The 24,494-nt window shown below is 37.0% G+C and overlaps 1 protein-coding gene across 1 annotated transcript; it reads left to right on the top strand.

Moving 5' to 3' along the window:
• Nucleotides 1–3,231: 3,231 nt before the first annotated feature.
• LOC124159093 (S-adenosyl-L-methionine-dependent tRNA 4-demethylwyosine synthase TYW1-like) lies at nucleotides 3,232–23,210 on the top strand. The gene is made up of 12 exons (XM_046534634.1): nucleotides 3,232–4,131; nucleotides 4,217–4,318; nucleotides 4,416–4,610; nucleotides 5,137–5,373; nucleotides 8,596–8,856; nucleotides 14,078–14,306; nucleotides 14,413–14,590; nucleotides 16,027–16,162; nucleotides 16,443–16,553; nucleotides 16,697–16,864; nucleotides 19,108–19,212; nucleotides 22,594–23,210. The coding sequence occupies exons 1-12, from the start codon at nucleotides 3,802–3,804 to the stop codon at nucleotides 22,705–22,707; spliced, it is 2,166 nt and encodes a 721-aa protein (XP_046390590.1). The 5' UTR covers nucleotides 3,232–3,801; the 3' UTR covers nucleotides 22,708–23,210.
• Nucleotides 23,211–24,494: the final 1,284 nt, after the last annotated feature.

Genomic DNA, 24,494 nt, shown 5'->3' with positions numbered 1-24,494 from the left:
GCATTTTCTGTTTCTCATCACTATATGTATCTACTGATCTCTCGTTACCATTAAAGAAGGAAGCTTTTAATTCATACACATTTCATATGCGCTGTAAAAATATTTTTGATACTTTAAAAAATGGTTATTGGTGATACTAATTGGCACTCCATTTATTAGAGTCCAAGTACACCAGTCCAAGCATGAGTATGGAATCAAGTTTTGTTTTTATCCATCAAATTTGTTTCAATCCTTCATTCTATTTGACCATACAGGTGTGATTTTGTCATTATCATCATCAAATCATACTTAATTATTTTGCTTCATTTGTATCAATTTATTTTCCCATAAAATCTTCATAGAGGACGTTGTGGTCCTATCAAATAAGTATGTAATCATCTTGTCTCTTGTTTTTCATCCCATGATAGATTTGGATTATTAGTACTATGTAGTTATTAATTGTATTATGCATATTAATTACATATTAGTATGTAGTTAGTAATTACTAGTATGTAGTTATTTCTTTGATTTTAGTACGTTTGAAAGTTATACATGGTGTTTTTGTGAAATTTTGAGTTGTTTTGAGGGCAATTGACTGATTTTTTTTACATGTAACATTTCTTGTTAACCATTATCCAATCATGGCTACTGAAATTGGCAAGGGAATGAAGGATTTGCCTATATATGTCTGATTTCCAAGTTGTGAAGCAGCTGATGGAAGTTCTAGGGAATATGGCAATAAAATGTCCGGTGACACTGATAAAGATACATATTATATATACCAAGAAAACTGTATGTGCTCTAACTTGGCAGTATTCTAGTGATTCTGAAGCTGATAACAGTTCTGATGTGACTAAAACAATAAGTGGCAATAGTTCATAAGTGTGAAGGCTTTCTCTTTCTTTTTGAGGATAAACCCTCCCCTCCCCTCCAGAGCTCAGAGAAATTTTTAGTTTAATCCATTTTACTTAATTGGATTGATATTACTAATAGAATAGTGTAAGGTTTAAGTAAAACATCCCTCAGAAAGCCGTAAAACTCACCATTTTAAACCATTTATCTTAAAATTCCACAATATATTAATCTCGCACCTACCGCTTATCCTGGTGGGTATTCCATACCCCCACACACCTCGGTATTGGTTACACACACCCGTAAGTATTAGTTGCGCCTAAAACCCCCTCCCCAGCCTTAATTCCTAGATGCACCCCTGCTGCTGCTTGTGTCTTCAAGTTGAAGACATGTGTGCTGGGTGGCTGCTTTGGTTTCCATTATACATAAGGGCCTCTGTCCGGTCATCTTTGAGAGCTGCTTTTCTGTTGGTTAGTTCCCTCTTCTAAGTGCGGTCTACGTGGCACTAAGGCGAATGAGTGAAACTGTCTATTTTTTTAGTGCTCTTCGTGGTGATCTTGCCGGCAGACTTACAATGATCTGCTAGTCTCGCCAATGTAACATTTCCCAGTGGAGCATGCCACTTGATGTACTCCTTCATGTTGGTCATGGTGGGGTGTGACTTTCACTGGAGGAAGTTGGTCACCAATTTTTCTTGCACTGTCGAGTCTGGTGATTAGACTGTGCTTCTTCAATGATCTGGGTATCTTTTCACTTGTCCATCCATCATGTAGTAATAAAGGCCACTCTTTATTGGCCTTGCCTTTCTTGAAGTTTCTGGTGGTATTTTGGTTATTTTTAAGTGGTATGGTCCTTCTTAGGGCTGTATCTTGTTATCCATTCTTTCTGAATGCCACCATCAGGTGTTATCTATCTTTTCTTAGCAATTGTGCTTACAATGTGCATTTGGCCCAGTGAAAGAGTTAAAGCTAGAAGAAAACAGTGTGAGCTATATCAGGGGCGCAGCTAGGAATTAAGGTTAGGGGGGTTTTGAGGCGCAACTAATACTTACCGCTGTGGGGGTGTTGCATACCCACCAGGGTAAGCGGGAGTTGTGGGGGCCCTCCTCCAGAAAATTTTTAAGAATAATGGTTCTAAAGGGCGAGTTTGACGGCTACCTGAGGGATATTTGATGAATCCTAACACTATTATATAAGTAATACTGATCCAAATAAGTAAAATGGATTAAACTTAAAAATTTCTCAGCTCTGGGGGGGTTTTATCCCCCAAAAACCCCCCCTCGCTGCGCCACTGAGCTATATCACCATATATGTTCGAGAAACAAGTAAGAAGATAGCCAGCACATGGAAGCAGAGCATCATCACCAAGTTGGACTGTGCCATAAAAATCGGTGATCGACTGCCCCCTCATCCCTATAAGGCTGGTACATTTACAACAGCAAAAGTGGTTAAAGGAACCTCCAACAAGAACTGCTATATTTTCCAAGGTAATGAGTAGAAACTGATTCCAACAAGCTGGGATGGAATCTTTCAGATAATGAAGATATCCCAAAAAATGATGGAAAGATATCTGAGGTCCTACCTGATTTTAGATAGTACCTTCAAAATAAATTTGCAAGTGCCTACAGAATATGGCAAAAATATTGACACCATGGCAAGGGCATGATACTATTGGAAAAATGGCTGTCTTTTCGAACATACATCTCTGCCAAGCTGAAAAAATATGGATTATTTAAGAGGTATGTTGAGCTATCTTTGGATATATTTGCAATTTTTTAAATTTTTACCGGTGTGGGTTATGAATTGGAGGATACAATTTTCAGTTTTATGGCCAAATACAGAGGTTTGAGTTACCATGTCTGCATAAATAACTATTATAATAGAGTAAGCATTGCTGAAAAACTTCTCCAAAATACTAAAAGAGTCTGTGGCACGGTCGGAGATAACATATAGTCTTCCTGATAGTCGGAAATTCTCTCGGGCAGCTGTGAGCAGTGACCATAAGTTATTTATGGTGAAATAAATGGTCGTGATAGAATCAAAAGAATCCCAAACGCCAACTCGACTCCTTAGTATAACCAACTTACGAATTGACTTTCAATCAGAAACAAAACTCGTTACTGATAACGCAAAGATAACGTCAAGTATTGAACCCAAAACACCAACGGATCACATTTTAAATCGACCTCCTTCGCTTAAACGATAAAATTATTCCATTAAAGGAAATATACGCACTATAACTTCTTAATATTTTAAATAGCTTATTCTCTTTTGAAATTTATTCGAGATTAGCTCGAAAGTTCGCCAAGATAATATTGTTCGAAGTGGTCATCCGGGTCAACCATTCGAATTTATTACATCTTGGCGCACATATCGCAATTCGTTCCTCTTTTATTGTTTATTTTATTCGGTGTACATGAGTCGAATGAGGTTCATCACGTAGGCATTGAAATAAGGCAGTTTTTAGGACTTAAAGTGATAGCGTGGATGGCAGCTTGCTGGTGTGAATCATTGCTTACACCACTTTTCGATTCTTAATCATCACCGAAAGAAAAAATATGAATATTTCAGTCGATTGAACGTTTATTATCACCATTCCTCGGGACCACCACGAGTGGTCGATGTGAGGATTGGTGGAAGGCAGGAATTTCTGATCGAATCATCATTTACCTCCTCTCGACGCGTACTATTTCTGTACAAGTTGCATTGAAATTGCCGAAAGGCGGTGGTGGATGTGAAGTTCCAGCTGTGAGCCATTGCATTGTCAAGAGTGCATCTACTAATGTAATCCTTTAATCGTTCAAGTTATGTTATGATTCGGTGTCGGTGACATGAGCTGTGATGACAGACCTACATTCTCGTAGAGCACAGAGTGGTAGAAGTAGTAACGAGTGTTCACAAGTCTTCTTGCCTCCGTTACGTTTTGAGGTTTAACTCCCCCTTTTTCAGCCTTAAGAGACAAGCAATCATCATGATTTTATTCTTAGGCGTGCCATTGATCGGAAACTTATTTTTCTCCACTTTTATGTTTGGAGCAATAATCGTATTGTTGTGCTGGACATTTACTAACCGAAAACTTGATAAACCGGTGCTGGCAACGAAAGCTTTGATCGAAACATCTTCTCAGATCGTTCCCGAGGAGAGAGTAGTTGTTGCCAAGGAAATAAAGCGAATTAAACCCAAGAAAAAGTCGTGCGGTGGCAAGAAAGGTTGCTGTAAAACTAAGAAAACGTGCAAGACAACTAAGGGTTCTATCGATTCCGTTAAAATATTCTATGCCACACAAACAGGAAATGCTAAGGTACTCAATAATGTTTTACCGCTTCACATGAGGTGCCGTGCTTCATATTGAATTGCATACCATTTTACATATTTTTATTTTGTAGGCTTTCGCTCAGTCACTATCCATAAGTGCCGAGAAACGAGATTTGAAGAACGATATAGTGGACTTAGCCAAGTATGACCCTGAGGATAATCTCAGCGATGAAGTGAGTATCATTTTTTACCAATGATAATTGATATTTAACTTTTTACTTATCTATGAAAATTTCGATTTTATGCTGTCTCATTTTTCCTGAACTATAGGCCAATGATACTTCATTATGCATTTTTGTGGTGAGCACTTATACTGACGGTAGTCCTCCAGAATCTGCTTCCTGGTTTTTCAAATGGCTTGAAGAAGCTTCCAATGATTTTCGAGTGCAGAAAACATTGCTGAAAGGCATGAAGTATGCTGTTTTTGGCCTTGGAAATTCGCTGTATGGAGACAATTTCAACAAGGTATAAATGAAAGATATTTTCTCTAAAAGTGTACCATAAAATTTCCTTTTATCCCATAGTTACTGCCAATATTCTTTTCTACCATTTAAGCTGTAAAAAATTTAGTTTCATTCTTGTTGCCATCTGTAATGTACATCAGTTGGCAAGTCATTCACTAGTGCAACTGTTTCAATCCTGGTGTGTCTCAGTTCACCACTTATTTTACTTCCTCCCAACCCTCTTACCTTCTACTGCATGTGTTGTTTGTCCCTTCCAAGAACAGTGAAACCTGTCTTGACTGATGATTTCCTTAAGCCATGGGCTGCCCAAAAAAATTTTTTTTTTTTCTGGTGTCCAATTTTTTGTGCAATTGGTGGAAGTAATCCATATACACCCTATTGGAAATACTCAACTGAAACGTTCAATTAAATGGTACAATTTAATTTTTTTAATTGAAAATTTTCCAAGCGAATTTTTTTTACTACGAAATTCCAAAAAAATTCAATCGAAAAGTGACTTATTTATTTATAATAAAACTTCTGTACAGGTTGGCAAGAAGATGGATGGCTGTCTGCATTTACTGCAAGCTGTGCGAGTCATTGCTCTTGGAATGGGAGATGAGAACCCCGTGACAAGTTTGAATGGAGGTTTGTTGGAGGACTTTGAAGTATGGCAGACAAGCTTGTGGGAGAAAGTGGCCAAATGGAAGGGTAAGGCTGGCTGTGGATGCGGTGGGGAGGGGAAAGGCCACAAGGAGGAAGAGGATGAAGGAGTGGCAGTTGAGGTGAATATTGCTCCTGTGAAAGATTTAGGCTTTGTATTGTCGGAAGTTGTATAGTTGAGTGAACCATAGTTGTCCCATAACAGGTGGAAGGGTTGAGTGAGGGATAGTGAGAAAGATTATCTATTGTAGAAAGGGAAACATCCGCTGAAAGAGATTAAAAAAAGTATCTCTAGCTTTCGGAAGCAGCTGCATATTGCACTTTGTCAAGCTTTCGTGGTCATTGCAGGTCGCATCATAAGGTGAATTGTAGGTATCATCATTCATCACCTGATGACAAGGCCGTAGCCAGAAAATATTTTCGGGGGGGGGGGGTTTATGGAATAGTAGACAAACATAAAATTATTTTTATAAAATAGATAAAATAGCGTATACGGTTAATTATACATATTTATTATAAAACCTTAAAGGAAAATATAAAAATATTATTATAAAATTGAATTTAGCCTTCTAGCTTTTTTTTGCAGTGACCAAGTGAATTAACTCCTTGGTGTCGATGTCAATTCTGCAGTCCCTCAGGAGGTTCATAAGTCACTCACCTCTCTACTAATTCACAGCACTATTATTTCACAAACTGCACTGCAACTACACACACTGCACCTACAAATTCGTTTAGATAATCATTGACTTAAGTCGTATTGGACAACTAGATGTCCCTGCGCCACTATATAATATCATCGTGTAAGCACCAAGCGAGCATAAAGTATCTATTTAATTTTTTTCATTTCGGGGGGGGGGGGGGGGGATCAATCCCCCTTGATCCCCCCCCTGGCTACCGCCTTGCCTGATGATGGGACCTGCGACCATTAGTGGCCATTGAAGGTTGCATGACAAAGTTCAATGAACACAGCTGCTCCAAAAATCTTATGACACCAATGAATCTTGCTGCGAAAGCCTACGTTTCAAAAGAGAAACAAAAGTCTCCTGCAATGGAACTGTAGAATGTATGAAATCAATGGTTGGCAAGGTTACTTGGTGGAATCTTGACATGATAGATAAAAATAAAACTTTGTTGTATTTCACTCAGATTTATTAAGGCACTCGACCAGTTTCTTTCCAGGCAATTATCAATAGGTGAAATAGATGGATTTGTATGTCTGTATATTTATTGAATGCCTGCAGGCCCACTCTGAAATAATGCTGTGTTGTCCCCTTCTAACTGCTTTCTTTTCCCAAATTCACTCATAAAAATCATTCCCTTTTTCCCAGAGCACTTGTTTATTACTAGAGGAGCAATCAAAGGGCTTGAAGAAATCTTCAGGATATCTTAATGAAATTCAGTCTTGGGTCATTCCACGTCAAATCACCCAGAAATTTTCAAAATGACACCCACCGACTCGGATTTTGATGAAATTTTTGTCACTAGCTACTATCACCTATCTAATGACCCATGTAAAATATTTCCTCTCTCACTCTCATAGTTTGCAAGATATGAGGAGTCAAAGTTTGAGATGTTTGCTCAGAAGTGGCGCTAGTGGGAGTCAAATTCCAGAGTGCAGGGCACAGGGTAAAAATTCATAACTCAGAAACCACATAACATATTTGAATGAAATTTTGACCCCTTGTCTATCCAAGTACATAGCTTCCATAGTAATGTCTCTTATTCCCCTTGCATTGTTATGTTGGCCAAAATGATGTCAACAGTTGTTAATTAACCGATTTTTTTAGCTCAAATTACTTCATATTTTCTTCATATTTTCAGAATTATCACCAAAAGGCAGAGCAGTTAACTCATCCAATTTTTTTTTAATTGAAGGTTAATATGTGCTCCAATATACTGTGAAATAAAAATGGTGGTGTTTTGACTGCCACTATGAGTATTTCAGGTTTTACTTTTTTTTCTGCCCCTGTGAGAGGGATTTTGGACACGTACTGTAAGATAATAAGTATAAGTGTATCCATACCTTCATGAGGATATATTTGAAATATTGGTCAGTAAATCTAAGACCAAACATGTAGTCAAGTGAATGTGGCTCTTGTTCATACAATTTTTTTTAATAGCAATACTTGGCTTGTGGCAGCTGAGGGTAAAAAAATCCAAATGGCTCAGAAATGTGAAATGATGCTTTTTTCCTGGAATTTACCCATTTTTCAAGTGTTTTAGTTTATGGAAAAATTGGTATCAAAATACATTATGCTCTTACTGTGCATTAGAGGATAAATGGAAATACTAATTTATATAAAATTATTTAAATAATACACTTCAATGTGTTTAAGGCATCTCCCGAACATCTCTGGAGGCTCTCTCGGGCAAACTAAACGCTTTACAGTACCACCAATTCCATCACATGGGGATTTTCGATATGGGTGCATAAATTTCACTTTCACATCATGTTCTTCCTCGTGTTTAGAAATCACTCATCCAAAAAACCAGTGGTTATCATAAGCACATGCAATGTACAAGTTTGTTAAGATCTGTGAAAAAGTGATTAAATGAGCTAGTGAAAAAAATTTCATTAAAATCCGAGACGGTGGGTGCCATGCCTGGGTGAACTGATATGGAATGACCCTCTTTTAAGATGTAAATGATTTAATGTGCACTTCAGGTATGAGAATGCTAAACCTGAGTAAAGAATTGCAATTAGTATCTAATTGTAAACGTCTAATTGCAAGTTTTAGATCACGTATATAAAGTTGGAAACCTAAGTGAAAAAAGTTGCTGTCGGGGGAAAATATTTCTTTTTGAGCCTGTTACAAATTAAGAGCGTGTGAAATATATGTAGGTGCAGCACTCACAAATAAAAATGATAAATGAAGCTCTTTTTTTTACTTCTGTGTTCATATTCAGCCATTTTGTGTATGAAAACTTATGTATAGTATATGTGCACACATCTGTTGCTACTAAAAATTATGCATGTATTAGAATTGTGTGAAGTTTTGTCTTTGTAAATAGCATTCAAGCAACATTATTTGATCAAGTTGTTTTTTGTAATCCCATCTTCTATGGCAATATAAGTTTGGTTTGGAGGAAAGTGTTTTGAATGAGTATGTTTTCTTGGGCACTCCATTATGATTGTCTTGTACTGAGGTTAATTTAGGTAACTCTCTTTTGTTTTATTTCTATCATTATTTTTGTTGTCACTATTGTACTCCCTTAATTAGGTATGCTCATGCTGCAAGTGTGCATTGCATAGTGCACATAAGTAGTTTTCCATTATCCTTATTTCTTTTATTGTTTAAAATATTTCATTTCCTCTTTCAATTTTTGTTCTTTTTTTGTTTTAGTCATCTTGTGACTCAAGTGGGGGTGATAGCCACAATGAAGAGTCAGACTCTGATTCGGGTGAAGATGCTGGTGGTCAGGTTTTAGACTTGGAAGAACTGGGTAGCATGATGAAGCACATGAAAGATGGCGCTAAGGAGGATGCAGGCACAGATACAGGGCCCAAGGAGATGATCACTCCACTGCTAAGAGAATCTTTGACCAAACAAGGATACCGTCTAATTGGGAGTCACTCTGGAGTAAAGCTTTGCCGTTGGACAAAAGTATGTTTATAAATCTTTTACTTTTGAGAAACTCTTAGTGCTAGAATTTTCATTGGGTGATTGCTCTGTTAAAGCAGCAGTCATGGTGCTTAGGATTTGATGTTTCATTTGGGGTTGATTGAGTTGAATTTCATTGAAAGAAAAAGTGTTCCTCGGGGATGTTTATTTTATGGACCCTGAGGGTGACATGCGTGCCTCTTAGAAAAATTGAGAGTTAAATATTTTGTGCTGATTAGGCGCAGATATTTTACATGCATTATTAACTCCAATTGATATTTCCTCTATTTTCTTGCTATCTTGATCCTTTCAATCTTCCCAATAAAGTCATTTACCTTGCCTATTAGTAGGGGCACCGAATTTTCGCGAAACGCGAAATATAACGCGAAATTTTCAAGGTTGCGCGCAATTCACTTGGTTCCACGAAATTTCGCGTTTAAGCACTTTTTCTGCGAATTTGGCGCGATATTTTCCACCGTTGCCGGTAAAAAATACCCCGTTACTTTAAGTTTTCTTAAAAAACCGGTATCAAGAACCGAGCGCATAAAGTCGGTGCTTTGGAACCGGCTCGGAACTGTTGCGAGGATTTGAATTTGGCGCCCAAATCCGAAATGGTTCGCAGCGTATTCAAGGCCAAAAAGTAAAAAAAAAAGTTTTGAAAACGCATATATTACTTTCCGATTGCATGGCGTCAATGTCTTTCTTCTTTTGAGAGTTGCTCCCTAGCACGCGCATTTAAGGGGTCGTCAATTTGTCGCTCTCGCCAAAATTGTAACATTCTGTAGTCGCTGCCACGTAGGCCGCTTTCAAACAAGCTGACTTTTCGCCTGCAGCCGGCCACGGCACGGTGACGTTCTTTCAACATACTATAGATCTATGGATATCTTCAAACGAGTCGAATCACACCGTTGCGTTGACGGCAAGGCGCCCATTTCAATCCGGCCCGGCGATGCTCCGTCTACGGCGTGAAATATAGGCTATGCTACATTGAGGCCGCTTTCAGACGAAACGACTTTTCACCGGCCGCCGTTCACGTGAAATTCGGGCGGCTTTCAGACGAAACGACTTTCTGCAGCGCCGTGTGCTGTGCCGTGAACGGCACCAGCGGGAAATCGTTTCGTCTGAGAGTGGTGTTAAGATTGATTCATGTGTATATACAGCAATTCTGCGATATACGAGCAAGATGCGTTTCGAGAGCCTATTCGTAAGTTGATAAACCTATGCAAGCCGTCGAGAAGTGTGGTTATCCTGCAGAATGCAACCCCGCATTACAATTTTACGTTAATTCATGGCCGCTTAGTTTATGAATGTTGTCGCTGTACCGGCGTGTTGAGCAGTTTATTGTTGAGGTTATAAGAACTGCGAGAGTGAAGCATGCAAATCAGTTGTCAATTTAAGTAACAATTTAAGCTAGTTACATCACAGAATGTATTTTAATCTCACTTAGAAGTTACAAAAAAAACCTGGAGAAAGAACCAGTGGCTGCCTGATGTAATGAGACATGTTGGTCGATCATGCATTCTTAACAATGTGTTATATAACTTTTTTACTTGGTAAATAAAATTATGGAGGCGATCTTGAGTTTTTTTAACAGACCTTTCTTGTTAATTAACATTTTTCGTGAAATTATTTTCATTCACTTCTTGTGGTTGTTTAATTACCTGAATTAATGGCAAATTTAAATAGAGTTCATCCTTGGAACCGAGTATCGAGAACTGATGGGGGAGAACCAGAACGGTACCGAGAGCCGAAAAAATTTAAGAACCGAATCAACCTTAATTTATAGAATTCCTTTACCCTAGTCAGCAATGCACAGTTTGGAAAAGAAAATGAATCTTCGCTTAATAGTCTCAAAAAATCTGTGAAACTTTCCATGTGTGAGGTCCTGAAGCAAATAGGATAAAGACTAATATCAAGTTGTCATTCCTTGTATAGTGACCCAGGGAGGAACATTATTACAGCCATGGGAAGATTATTTAACTCAAGGTGTATATTGACAACTGATGTGAAGGACTTAGACACAATTGTTGCTTATGTCCTCATATAATCATTAACAGAAACTCAAGAACTTTTTGGCTATTCTGCTCTGAAGGATTCTGTTAGATCAGTTCAGGAAGAAGGAAAAGTATTTTCAGTACTTCCACTAATTCTTGCCCTTTAAAATGATTTTTCCCCATTTTGTAGAAAATTTTGTGAAAACCCTGTGAATACCTGTGGCAAATGTAGATGCAGGAAGAGGATTTTCCATGCATGGAAATATAAATAAAAGAACCACTAAACTTCCAAAAATGTATAATTAAAGTCAAGTTTGACCAATGGATCTCAATTCTAGTAAAATAAGGATTCAGCCAATTTTAAATTCCAGAGTGTGAATAATCTCAGAGGGCATATTAAAAAAATATAGTTAATTGACAAACACATATGTAATTGCATGTGTTGATATTATATTTTTTGTGTAAGACCTTAAAGACTTTTGTTATCAATTTGTTAAGTAAAAACTATAAGTTTTTTACATCATGCAGGCCAATGAGACAATGAAATTTAGACCAATCAAAAATATTCCCCATGTATATAAATCCCACATTTGTCAAGCGGTATGCGGTTGAAATACATACATACATAGCAAAAAGTGTTTATGATGTGTATGTAACAAATGCTTAACTTATTCCTTTAGCATTTGCTTTGACCCTTCTTTGTCATGGTTTTTACCATTAAAAATATATTTAAGATGCCAATAAGCATTTTTATTGGTGATTATTGTTCTTGGGATAAAAACAATATTTGTGACGAGTGAATTTTTATGACGAAACTATTTTTTTATGACGAAATTGCAGTTTTATGACGAAATTTTAAACCGAAATTGACAGATTTTTATGACGAAATTCACAGTTTTTATTCACCGATAATCTTTGCCTCTACCTATTAGGTATGCTTTCTTTCAGTTGAAATATATTATTATGGGTTTAAGTATTTGATACAGGAATATTGATTTTCAATATTAATACTAAATGCCTGCTGGGATAATGTCTACTGCTAGATTTTTGACAATTTTCAACATTTGTTGCAACATTCACCCTCAAGGGGCATGATACTTGTTTTTTGTTAGTGTCGTCTGTAATCTCCTCTTTTAGGATTGTTCAACCAAAGGGTATTTTAAAAGGTTGTTGCATGGGACATAGGAGGGATCAATGAGCAAGAAGCAGTTGGTGTTACTTTTGGTAGTTTTAGTATGACAATAATCACAAGTACAGAGAAATCACAAGTATAATGAGTACACAGTATTGCGGCACACTCACAATGCAAGCCCAGAGGGCTGGGTCTATCAGGTCGAGTCGGCTGTCAGTCTGCGCTGGTTAGCGGTGACACAGGCGAGCCGATCCGGGATGAGGAGACACTGAGGAGAGCTCAGGTCGCCCGTCGGTCTGCGCTGGGCAGAGGTGACACAGGCGAACCGATCCGGTTGACTCTAATGGCCCGATAGAGTGGGGGGTGAGCGAGGGACTCACGGGGTTTATATACCCCTCCAGACGGTGGCTCAGCCGTCGCCGATGCAACATAGTATGACCCTCGCAACAGTGTATGTTCCCCGCACATTTTATCCTAGGCCGCCCTCAGACGGCACAGCGGTTTGGGTGACGGCGACGCGGCAACCATGTCCTCGCGACAAGGTGAAGGGTTGGAGTTGCATTGGTCGTGATGGACAGTGGTGATATACCACGTGCCTGGGAAAAGGGGAATTGATTAAAACTTATCGGCTTGATGGTTTTGGGTTGAGAAGAGCCTTTGACATAGAAATCTTGTTGGCACTTATATTTTAACTATGGCAAAAGAACAATAAAATGTTACACATTACTATCATTGAAAATAAAACAAAGAATTTACTTTTAAATTGAGTGTTCAAATTACAAATATACATTTACCATGGTCTCAAAGTTCAAATTTAAACAAAATGGAAATAATAAATATGCCCACCTAAAATTTACTCTTTGTACGCACATGCTGTAATTTTTGAAAGGGACAAAAAATGGAAAACAAATGATACATATTTAATCTCATTCACTGGACGGGAGCATGACCAGAATCACGCCTTATTCACAAAAGGAGGCAGTATGGCAGAACACAGTACTCATCAGGCTCAAAATTCTCTTTCGTATCACCGACTGCATCATGGGATGGCTTGTGGCTGCAGGCCAGACTCTACTCCAGATCTACATCTTCGGGCAGCAGATTATGAGCTGTCTTCCTCTTGTTGCATGGGAGGCTATTAGGTTGAGTTTCTTATGTAAAGATGTGAACGGCATTTTTCAATGCTAGGGAAAAAGGCGATGTGTTGTTCTTTTAGGGCTGTGATTTATTGCTGCAGGTACATTCTGTACTCTTTTGGCATGAAATTTTAACATAGAATTAATATATTTATTGTAGAGCTCAGCTACTTAAAAAAATATTATATTGGTTTTGTGTATTAATGAGATCAGCTTTAATTCCTGGAATCCCATTTATCTAATTTTTGTTGTGCTGCAACTGGCACTGTCCACCCTTTCTGTAGTCTCACCATTTTCTGTGCTGTTAAGATATTATGTAGGTACCTTGGTAGTGCATCAATTGCCATTGGCATCAGTTCAAACTGGTATTCCATCACCTTCCGGTGATTCACCATTTTTAATTTCTTCAGTATTGACTTGACTTATTCTCATGTTGGCTCTATGTCTTAAGTACTTCCTTTCTTTCTTGTTGTTCTTTCTTCTGCATCAGTTTACCCCTGGCTCTTTTCTTCCCCCACTCTTTCACCCCCTTCACCGTTCAAAAGATAGTATGTACTCCTTCCTGAAGTTAGTAACCTTGCCTGATACACTAATAACTCTTCTTACTTTGTCTTTCAACCTACCACTGATGATTGAGATGCCCTTTGCATTTTTTATCTAATTGTTGGCTGAAATCTTTCGAGTTATAAGAAAGCGAAATTGGAATTTTTGTGTTTTGGGCTTTTATTTTCATTCCCATTCCCTTTATGAGAATACAGCATTTCTTATCTGAAGCCAGTTTTGAAAGTAATTATTTCATACATTCATCGTTATCATTATCAGTCCACAATCCTAGGATTGGGTTAATGCAACTGTCTGCTGGCCTTTCATATTTGCGCACGAATTTCTTTTAAATACTTATGCTTTTACCTTATTTTTGGACTGTTTGTAGTTTTTCCTTGAAATTCTTCATTTTTTTTCAGTCAATGCTTCGTGGAAGAGGTGGATGTTACAAGCACACATTCTATGGAATCGAGAGTCATCGCTGTATGGAAACAACGCCAAGTCTTGCTTGTGCCAACAAATGCGTATTTTGTTGGAGGCATCATTCCAACCCTGTAGGAACTGAGTGGAAATGGAAAATGGATGATCCAGAAATGATTGTAAATGGTGCACTGGACAACCACTACAAAATGATAAATCAGTTTAAAGGTGATGATGATATTTTGTATGAGATCATTAAAGAAATTTGCTCAGTTACTTATAGTTTGAACTGAAATATCCATTTACTGATTGAATTGTTGCTTTTGGCTTGCAGGCGTTCCTGGTATCATGAAGGAAAGACTGGATGAGGGTATGAAAGTGAAGCACTGTGCACTTTCACTCGTTGGGGAACCTATTATGTACCCAGAAATAAATACATTAGTGAGACTGCTGCATTCCAAAGAAATATCATCTTTCCTTGTAACAAATGCCCAGTTCCCAGCTGAAATAAGGTAATTTTTTGTGGTTGATTAGTAGTATATAGGATGTGAAACAACAATTCCACTATTGACTTGTTGATCCCATTCAAAGATTACTGGTCTTGTTATAATTGCTGAAATAGCTAGCCACAAGTCATAATCAATTAAAGTTGGAAATTTAGGGAACAGTGCTTAGAAGGAAAGGATATGGAATTATCACTGGAACCATGCAGAGAATTGACGTAGACTGATGGAAAGGAATACGTTAAATGAGTAATCTAAAAAGACATTGACTTGATGAAGTAATTGTAGCTAAGAAGTAATGTGGAAAAGATGAAAAATTATCAGTTCTGTATACATATTTTGAATTGATCAATGCCTTCATGTACCATTTGGGTTCAGAGGAACATAGATGTGAATGGTGTTTATTCACATATATGTAAATGTATATAACTGTATATCCACCTAAATGTTGTTGCAATTTCGTGGAACTTTGTAATAATGTTCATTTTGTAACAGCCGGGACTGGGACTGAGGTTAGTGATTTCATAATAACGAAAATTTTTTATAATGTTTCTTTTACTATAAATTGTATAGGCCTTGTCGGGACCAACAAATTTCTTCGTAATAATGAGAACTTCGTAATAAAGTTCTTTGTATTAACGAGTCTACTGTAATTGGATAGAGAATGGTAATTCTGTGCAAAATAAAGATTGGATTTTTTTTACTAAGAATTAGAGGAGGATGGATCTAGGATTTTTTTTGGACTGGATACAGACTTGGATCATTGATTTTAGGTATTGACGAATAATTTTCTTGGTAGTTGTTTGGAGTACCTTGTTAACCATAAGGAGGCATAGGAAACTATTTTGAATTCATTGCATAATGATCATTTCTTATGAAATCAACCGAAATCGATCATCAAAGTCATTGCTGTGGGATCTCCACTGCAGATGAAAGAAGATATCCAGAACTCATTCGAACCCAAGCTTTCCAGATTTGAGATCCTGAACCGTATGATCTCCATACACTTCACAAACAACGCTCAACTATCAACATATTGAATTGCATACTAGGCTTGGAAGTCAGTGATAAACTTAAGTTATAACCAAATGCAGTCTAAGAAAATTAATGGAATAGGGATTGCAGTTTAATCATACGTTAGTGACATAAATTGTAAACATCATCAAAGAAGTAAAAATTTGAGGGCACCTTATTATTTGGGATAAAAATTTTCAAACATTTTTATGTAGAATCGTCTCAATAGAAACAAATTCTCAAGTGAATAAGGGAAGCAACCTAATTCAATGCCGATAGGAAGATAGAATCGGATATTTTACTTCCTCTTAAGAGACGATTATTCCATTGAAGCGTTAATCTAAAATACCGAATTCAGATATGATTTTTCTGTGAATTTGCATCCTAAGTATCTGATTCAAAGAATCTTCACCCTTCATGTTTAATTGCAGGAAAATGGATCCTGTCACTCAACTTTATGTAAGTGTGGATGCAAGTACCAAGGATAGCTTGAAGAAAATTGACAGGCCACTTTTCAAAGATTTTTGGGAGAGGTTCATTGACAGCCTTAAAGCACTCTCAGAGAAGGTTAGTGCCATTTCATATCATCAATGTCATCCATTGCGTGATGGTTAAATAAGCTGGCAATTTTTGCAGTAGATATTGGTTTTATTGACAATTTTTTAAGGTATTTTCAAGGATCCATTTCTACTGTCAAAATTAGTTTACTGCTAGACATTAGTGGAAAATAGCATGTACTTTAATTCATCACATGATGGAACAGTTCTACCAAGTAGACTGCAAAACTTTATTTTAGCTGTCATTGGTTTTTATTAAGCTGTTTTTCGACACTTTTATTCAATCACAGGGTCAACGCACTGTGTATAGGCTGACATTAGTGAAAGCTTGGAATGCTGAAGAAATAGAAAATTATGCTCAACTTGTAGCCCTAGGAAATCCAGATTTCATTGAAATTAAGGTAAGCAAGCTATGCTAAATGGTTAGAATTGTGTATGAACGAGCTTCATTTTTCTGGTGAAGTACATGCCTATCATCTGTCTTTGGCATTGTGATTCTCAATGTGCATTTTGCCCATGGTTAATAATATTTATATCTTTCCAGGGAGTTACTTACTGCGGCACATCAAAAGCTAGCTCACTTACAATGGAAAATGTTCCATGGCATGAAGAAGTAGTATCTTTTGTTCAGAAATTGGTAGATTATTTACCAAATTATGAAATTGCTTCTGAGCATGAACATTCTAATTGTGTGCTAATAGCACATGAAAAGGTAAGAAAAGCAAAAATAACTCTGTTTTAAAGGTATTGTGTTGAAGCCTAAACAAGACTTAAAGTGTGCTTATAAATTAAATCAGTAAAAAAAAACAATAAATATATCAACTGTTGTTACAAACCACATTTATGAAATTTAGTCGCTATATCAGATGGTAAAAAGGAACGTTTGGAAAAGTAATCATTCTGAAAATTGTTCCATCGTTCGTAATATTTACTACAATCCTAGGATTGGTAAACAGCAGCCCTTCATTTCTTCGTATCCTAAGCTTGCTCTTTTGGTTTCCTAATGGTCTTCTTCGGGGATTTTTCTTCAGTTTTTCCCTCCATTATAATTCTTACTTAATTACTGTGCCTTAGGACATGGCCTATCTACTCTGTCCTACAATCAGTGGCACCAACTCCATGGGGCCTGAGTGGGCCCGACCCCTCTCACAAATTCGTTATGGGTGTGAGAAAAAAATGTGTCAGGCTTGTCGATTTTCCCAGGAGTGTCCAGATATCGAGATTGGAGTTGTCAGGGTTCTAATATTGATCATATGACACTTCTAAAATGCTTAAAAAACTTAAAACTCACTACGTATAAAATTTCCTGGGGCAAGATCCCCAATTTGGGCCCCCCCAATATTTTTTTGTAAGTCAGCATCCCTGCCTACAATGGCATTTGGTCCTCATTCTCAGCTTACTTTTTTGGTTCCCTCATGGTCTTCTGCAGGAATTCCATCATAATTCTTGCTTTATTACAGCATCCTAGTATGACCCTCCACAGCAGCGCAGCGAGTGGGGTATTGGGGGATAAAAACCCCCTTCCCCCCCCCATGAGCTCAGAGAAATATTTTTATTTCTCTGATCTAAATCCATTTTACTTAATTGGATTAGGATTATGTATAGAATAGTGTTAGGATTAATCAAATATCCCTCAGAAAGCCGTAAAATTCACCATTTTGAACCATTAATCATAAAATTTTTCTGGAGGAGGGCCTCTCCCCCCCCACAAATCTCGCTTACCCTGGTGGGTATGCAATACACCCATACTCCTAAGTATTAGTTGCACCTGAAACCCCCCCTAGCCTTAATTCGTAGCTTTGCCCCTGTCTTCAATTGCATGAGTTTTTCTTGTTTCCTGCTTCAAAAGTGATATCATCAGCCAAGCACAACATTTTGATTTCATCTCCATTCATTTTTATTTCTTTTATTCCTTGTCCCCAATTTCTTTCATTGCTTCTTCCATAGCGATGGCTAATTTCTGACAACATGTATCTGAAAAATAGCAATTTTTCAGGGGAGCAAGAAACGATTTTTTTTAATTGTTTATAATTTTAATTGAAATTAAAAATCAAAAATGCATAAAACTTAATAAGAAGCTTACATTTGCAAATAGAGTTGGTTTTTGCTTGAATTTTATTTTTTTTAAACAATATTATTGACTCATACTGGCCAAATTTTGAGATATGTCCTGTTGGAACTTAGCCATTGATATGCATGTTGAAGAATCCTTTACATCCTTGTCGGACCCCTATGTTAATTTTTGTTTAGGGACGGCCCCGAATGAGTTATATCGGACAGGTTATAAAGGATGTAAAAGAGAATAAATATGTAGCTATGAAAAGATTAGCGGATAGGAGAGAGAAATGGAGAGCTGCGTCAAACCAATCTTAGGATTGTTGACTAATGATGATGATGTTCACATGAAAAATATTAACTTTTTAAATCATGTGCAATGAATTTGAAGATGTAAAAACAAGTACATCAAAAGATATTCTGACTTGATTTTAGAGAAATTAACTCAAGTATAATTAATTTTATAATACATATAACCCCATTTAGGACCTATTTTTCAATTTTATCCTTAAGAGTTATTCTGTGTTTCTTTTTGTGCATGTAACTTTGACTTCTGCTATGGAGCAATATGCCCATTTTTGAACGGTAATCTTCTTGTTACTGAAGAATGATGAATATCAGTGTTTAATGATGTTCTTGACATTGATGAAAATAATTTTTTTAGATGTGGAATGACAACTTTTTCGGTAGTGGTAGCATATGTTCAAGAAATTATTAACTGATTATACCTTAAGCCATTGAAGCTTTCTCTCATTTTAGTGTGCTTTTGCATGAGGCACTGGCACTATTTTGTCATTTTTTTCCAAATTTTAATTGTGACTCTCAGTATACTTCACTATTGTCCCTGATTGCAATGTCTTTTTGGCTTGAACATTCATCTCACCATGTTTATTTTTGCAGTTCAAGGTTGAAGGGAAGTGGCACACATGGATTGATTATGCCAAGTTCCATGAACTGATGCAGAGGTATTATGCGTCAAATGGAGAGCAAACCTTTAGTGCCAAGGTAGGTTTTAATACCGTTAGTTGTATGCCTAACATGTGTGAAGTGTACTCACTTTTCTATGGACTCCAACATTTGATGGTATCATCTATCGAGTCATTCAGTTTTCCAATTTTAATGAAATTCATTGCTGCGTCAGTTACATTTTCTATCTTTATTCATCTTTTCCTACCCTTCCCTTCTTTGAAATAACAAGAATTTAATTAGGATTTGTGCCTAAGGTGCAGGGACAGTGTGGCACTGAGTCCAATAGTAAAAATATCTAAAGAAACAATCCTGAACAGATAATATGTATCTTTTAATCTTCTATTTTGGCTGTCTAATTTCCTATTGTACATGTCTATGCACATTTATACATTGGTGTTCCTTATGAAAGACCCGAAAAAATTCTCTCTCTCTTAGAAGCTGTTGAGTGATGGAATGCAATGAGTAGATAAGTTAAGGCCTTGCTGTTGGATAAGTGCCTTACCTCTATATTTTATTCGGGATGAGGTAGAAATTTGTTATGAATCATAAATAGTTGCATTCTTTTTTGATTCTCTCCAATTGCCTCTCTCAATTTATTGTGTTAGGGATAAAGAAGAATCTTTTTTATTCATATTGTTTAGTCCTTGAGGACAATATATTTTTGTTGATCCATTTGGTAGACCATTGATTCAGCTTTATCAAGGGGTCCTGGTGCAAATAGCACACCTTGAACAAAACTTGGTGAAGTGTTGGCTAACCTTGGGAAAGAAGGTGGTGGATGTGTTAAAATCTCGATGCTGGTTTAGTCCTTAGTGAGCTCCATCCTTGCCTATCAGAACCACACTTTGGGTTGAGTCTGATTGGATGAGCAAGGTTTCTTTTATCTTTGTATTATAGCAATGTGTTCTATTTTATGCTTTCAAGGCCTTATAGATTAAGAGTCAATGATAGGATGTTATCATTGGGGAAGTTTTTGATCCGAGAGATAAACAAGTGGTATGGCTTTTGAGAAGTAATGGGTTAGAGTATAGGAAGTATGGGCATAATTAAAAATTATTATTTCAAATTAGTCATTGGTGGCATTATCATAGGCAAATCTTCAAGGATATGAATGAAAAAGGGCTCACTGAAAGTGAGAGAATTCCACTAATGATTTTTCGTTTAATTTACTTGTTCAAGTTTAATCATCAATTTCCCGTCTCGGAGAAATTGGGGAAGAAGTACGTACATTCTGCCCACAATTCCATGCAGTTATTGTAATTTAATTATTGTGGAGTCTTGAAAGACTGACTCTAAAATCACTGAATGACTCATGTGTAAATGACCACATGCCACCACTATGTATGTATCAGTATCATGCTTGGGAGCAGTATCTTGAACTCCTCTCAGTCTCAGCAAACAGGGGGCTAGTCAGGGTAGGGAAATAATAGGTGCCAATTCCGAAAAATTAATTAGATATAAATAGAAAAAGTACACAGAAATTCACCGAGATAAAAATTATTTGGCTTAGCTAGAATCCGTTCCTGAATCTCCCAATTGCCGCTCAGACATGCTAACCAGTTTCAAACTTAATTAATTGTTTGAGGCGTAACTTGGTGAAAGCGATTCATAATTAAATTAAGAAAGAAGAACTTTGTACTTTCACATTAATATTTAATCACGACCATGGTTTCAACGTTAGACGTCATCATCAGGTGAACTCTACAGAGGTCCATCACATCCTTTTATACCAGGCTAGGAGGGGGAGGGAGGAAGGTAATTAGGTTGAAAGGATTGGTTAACAGAGAAGAGGGAGGGGGGAAAAAAAAACCTTGGTCATGTGGTATGGAAGAAGTTAGGGGGAGGAGGCTCCCTTATGGGGGGCACGGCACTTGCCGTGCCCCCCATAAGGGAGCCTCCTCCCCCTAACTTCTTCCATACCACATGACCAAGGTTTTTTTTCCCCCCTCCCTCTTCTCTGTTAACCAATCCTTTCAACCTAATTACCTTCCTCCCTCCCCCTCCTAGCCTGGTATAAAAGGATGTGATGGACCTCTGTAGAGTTCACCTGATGATGACGTCTAACGTTGAAACCATGGTCGTGATTAAATATTAATGTGAAAGTACAGTTTCAAACCATCTTCCTCCATGGGGAAGCTCATACTGGTTTTATTGAACTAGCTTTGGAAACCATAATGAGATTCACCTTTGATGGAGATGGCTTGCAGGTGCAACTAAATAGCTTTCCTGACTGTCAATTTAGAGGTCCAGGTTTGAATCCAGGCTAAACCTAATATTTTTAACGGAAAATTTCACCCTTGGTGTGTTTGTGCATCAGTGCATGTGACTTTGTACAAAATCACTTGTTTAATGCAGTGTTTTTGTTGAAAATATTGCTGAACTAATTAAAATTACATAATGTTATTATACCTATGGGTCATGAAGTATGCGCCCTGATTTCAAGGTGCCAATGCTGAGAAGTACCCATTAACATTCGTTTACCTACACTAGTGGGCATATTGTGACACTTTTATAATTGTAACTGCAATTTCAGCCTTCTTCGATTGCGGAAGGCCTAATGCTTTTACGTGTAATTTGGTTGACTATGTGAGATCTGAATCCTAGTATTTTGGGTGTTGTTGTTTTGAATGATTCATTTATGAAATGGACATGTAACATACATTCTCTATAGTGCTTAGTCCCTCTATAAAGCTTACTCCCTCTCTTAGCTCTCAGTGTCGGAACTTAAATGGAAAAGGGTAACATATTTTTTTGCAGTGTGCTAAACCCTTGATTAAAAAAGTTATTTTCAAAATACCTCTTGGAATTATTTGTTATTGCCTAAGAAATATGTACATACAATCAGAAAAATAAGGATTTAGTTCTCAGCTTATTAAAAACACTTGTCTGTTTCCACACTCTATTATTTTCACTGACCATGGTTTCGGCAACTTGATAAGGCACAAGTTGCCGTAACCATGGTCGGTGAAAATAAAAGAGTGTGGAAACAGACAAGTGTATTTAATAAGCTGAATATCAAAGATTTCCACCGTATCGCCGGACACTGTATCTTTGATTTAGTTCTCATTCATGTATGAGCCATACAAAGCAAAAGAAAAAAGATTATTAGGAGAAAAAACGACTTTATCTTAAATATCAAGTCAAATATAATTTCAAGTAGACTTTTTCAAAATTTCAGGTTGAATAATAATCATCATTTGAAACCTTCAAAGTGGTGGCATGTACTGGTTTTATTATTATTTTTATTGTGATATTAATATTTTATATAATAGCTGGTATTCCTTTAATGCATCTTACTTAATAACTGGCAATAAAAGCATTATTTTTATGACTATTAGTCATTTCCATAATTTGTCGCAGTTTATTGTTCATGCTTTGTTCTGTGTTTCATACTCTCTTTCTCTATTTCCAATATAGGATTACATGGCTCCTACTCCAGAATGGGCAGTTATAGGGTCTTCAGAAAGGGGATTTGATCCAGTAGAAACCAGATGGCACAGGAAGAATCGGAAGGACATATCTGGATGTTAAGGATGTTGAAATCTAGGAATTCCTAATTAGTATGTCCAATTGCAGGTGTGAGGTGCTTAGGAAGGTGTAGGAGAATCTCAGTGGACTTTAGGCCATGTATGTAAGTGAAATTTGCGAGAAAGAACAATCGAGTGACATCGTTAGAGGTACTTAGTGTAAAAATAAAGAACATAACTTCCTGTGGAAGTTGAAAACACTTTAAATTGCTGAAGTTTATCATGCGCAGTGATTTTTCAAGTTACCTATTATTTGTATTTTTTTAATTTATGCAAATGGTAGCTTGAGAGCCATTGGACAAAGTAAGCTAAGTGGTTGTGCTACAAATGGCTGCCAAGTGTGAAGCTTAGTGTTTCGAATGTGGATCGAGTTATCTTGCCTTAAAAGACTGCTCATGCTTGGTTTTCCAGTGTGGTCACAGTAAATGCCAAATCAGGGAGTATTTTGTCTTTTATATTTTGATGTTTTCGGTAATGTTGTTTAATAAAGTTGTAATTTCAAAAGTAGAGTTAATGGAAATGGTAGTTCAAATGAAGTCTATACCTCAGTGATAAAATGGTGCATGAAGGACAATTCTTATTCTTGCCTTCTGCATATGGAGAGGGAACTAAGGTCCCTTTTATATTTCAGTGTCGTATTGTGGGTTCATTATTACAATTTAAGCCTAGTTTTCAAATCGTTGGGAGAGAAGCATTGATATCCAGAGGACGTGAGCCGGAGTTGGTGATGGACAAGCATCTTTTCAGCGAGCGCTCACACATCTAAATGCTACCCATTTGTTACAAGAGGCTCACAATAAGCATCTTGTTGGTAAATTTTGCTTTTACTTCTTCCGTCAAGGGCATCATCAATTCTTAAATGTAAAGCATATCGCTTTCCAGTTAAGTTCCTACTCTGCAGTGTGGTAATTTCAACAAAGAATGCTATCCATTTAGAAAAATAGGCTTAAATTGTGAGAATTAGTCCGCAATATCACATTGCAACTTAAAAGGAAATCAAGTATGTACGTGTGTATCTTAAAAATATGTCATGTTGCATCACGGAAATAAAGTAATTCAAAGAAAGCTTTCGTGGGAAAAAAGCTGATACCGCACGTGCACAAAAAGAATTTCCTCACAAAGAAATACAATTTTCATAAAAAATCCTGAAAATAATTGCGAATAGCTGGCTTCTGTAAAAGAAAAATTAGAAAGAAATTATGAAAAAAATTTACTGTAGACGAGAGACTATCGTGAGATCCCAGCACGCGAGTAGAGCACCGTAGCCACTGAACTGGTCTCGTCACACTTACTTTAGTGTACTTCTGAAGGGAATTTAAAACCAAATACATTGACACCTAAAGATCCTTGCACCACCTGTGACAGAAGTTGGAGTGCAAAATAATTTGCGGGGACAGGGTTCACATTAAGAGTGCAAACGCTACCTAGTGGTGCCTTCTATTGTATTACAAGCTCTGTGCTCAAATACCTATTCTGTTTATATGTCATTTATCTTTGCTGGTTTGATCTCTTTTGCTTTCCATGGAGTAATTAACAAAGGTTTATTTTAGAGGAAAATAATTTTCCAATTCTCATAGAAAGGAGGGAAAATTTATGCCAGTGGTGTCAGTGTGAGGGAGTAAACCGCTGAAAATGTGTTTGTACTGACATGGAATGAGAACTGCCAAAAAAGTGGAACCTATCTATCCTTACATGCAATATTAAAAATCAAATCATATTTTATGAAAATTATAGACACTTAATGGTAGAGGTTGATCATAATTAAAATCTTGGGAATGTGTATTTTAAGGA

Source organism: Ischnura elegans, chromosome 5 (assembly GCF_921293095.1).
Source record: "Ischnura elegans chromosome 5, ioIscEleg1.1, whole genome shotgun sequence".
Classification (NCBI taxonomy): Eukaryota; Metazoa; Arthropoda; class Insecta; order Odonata; family Coenagrionidae; genus Ischnura; species Ischnura elegans.
This window is presented reverse-complemented; position numbering and strand designations above follow the sequence as displayed.

Bases quoted from the DNA above. Each gene is read 5' to 3' on its own strand.
- LOC124159093 (XM_046534634.1), top strand. From the start codon at position 3,802: ATGATTTTATTCTTAGGCGTGCCATTGATCGGAAACTTATTTTTCTCC. The intron at 16,554-16,696 runs GTAAGCAAGCTA...ATATCTTTCCAG, and splicing joins CAGATTTCATTGAAATTAAG to GGAGTTACTTACTGCGGCAC. The intron at 19,213-22,593 runs GTAGGTTTTAAT...TTTCCAATATAG, and splicing joins AGCAAACCTTTAGTGCCAAG to GATTACATGGCTCCTACTCC.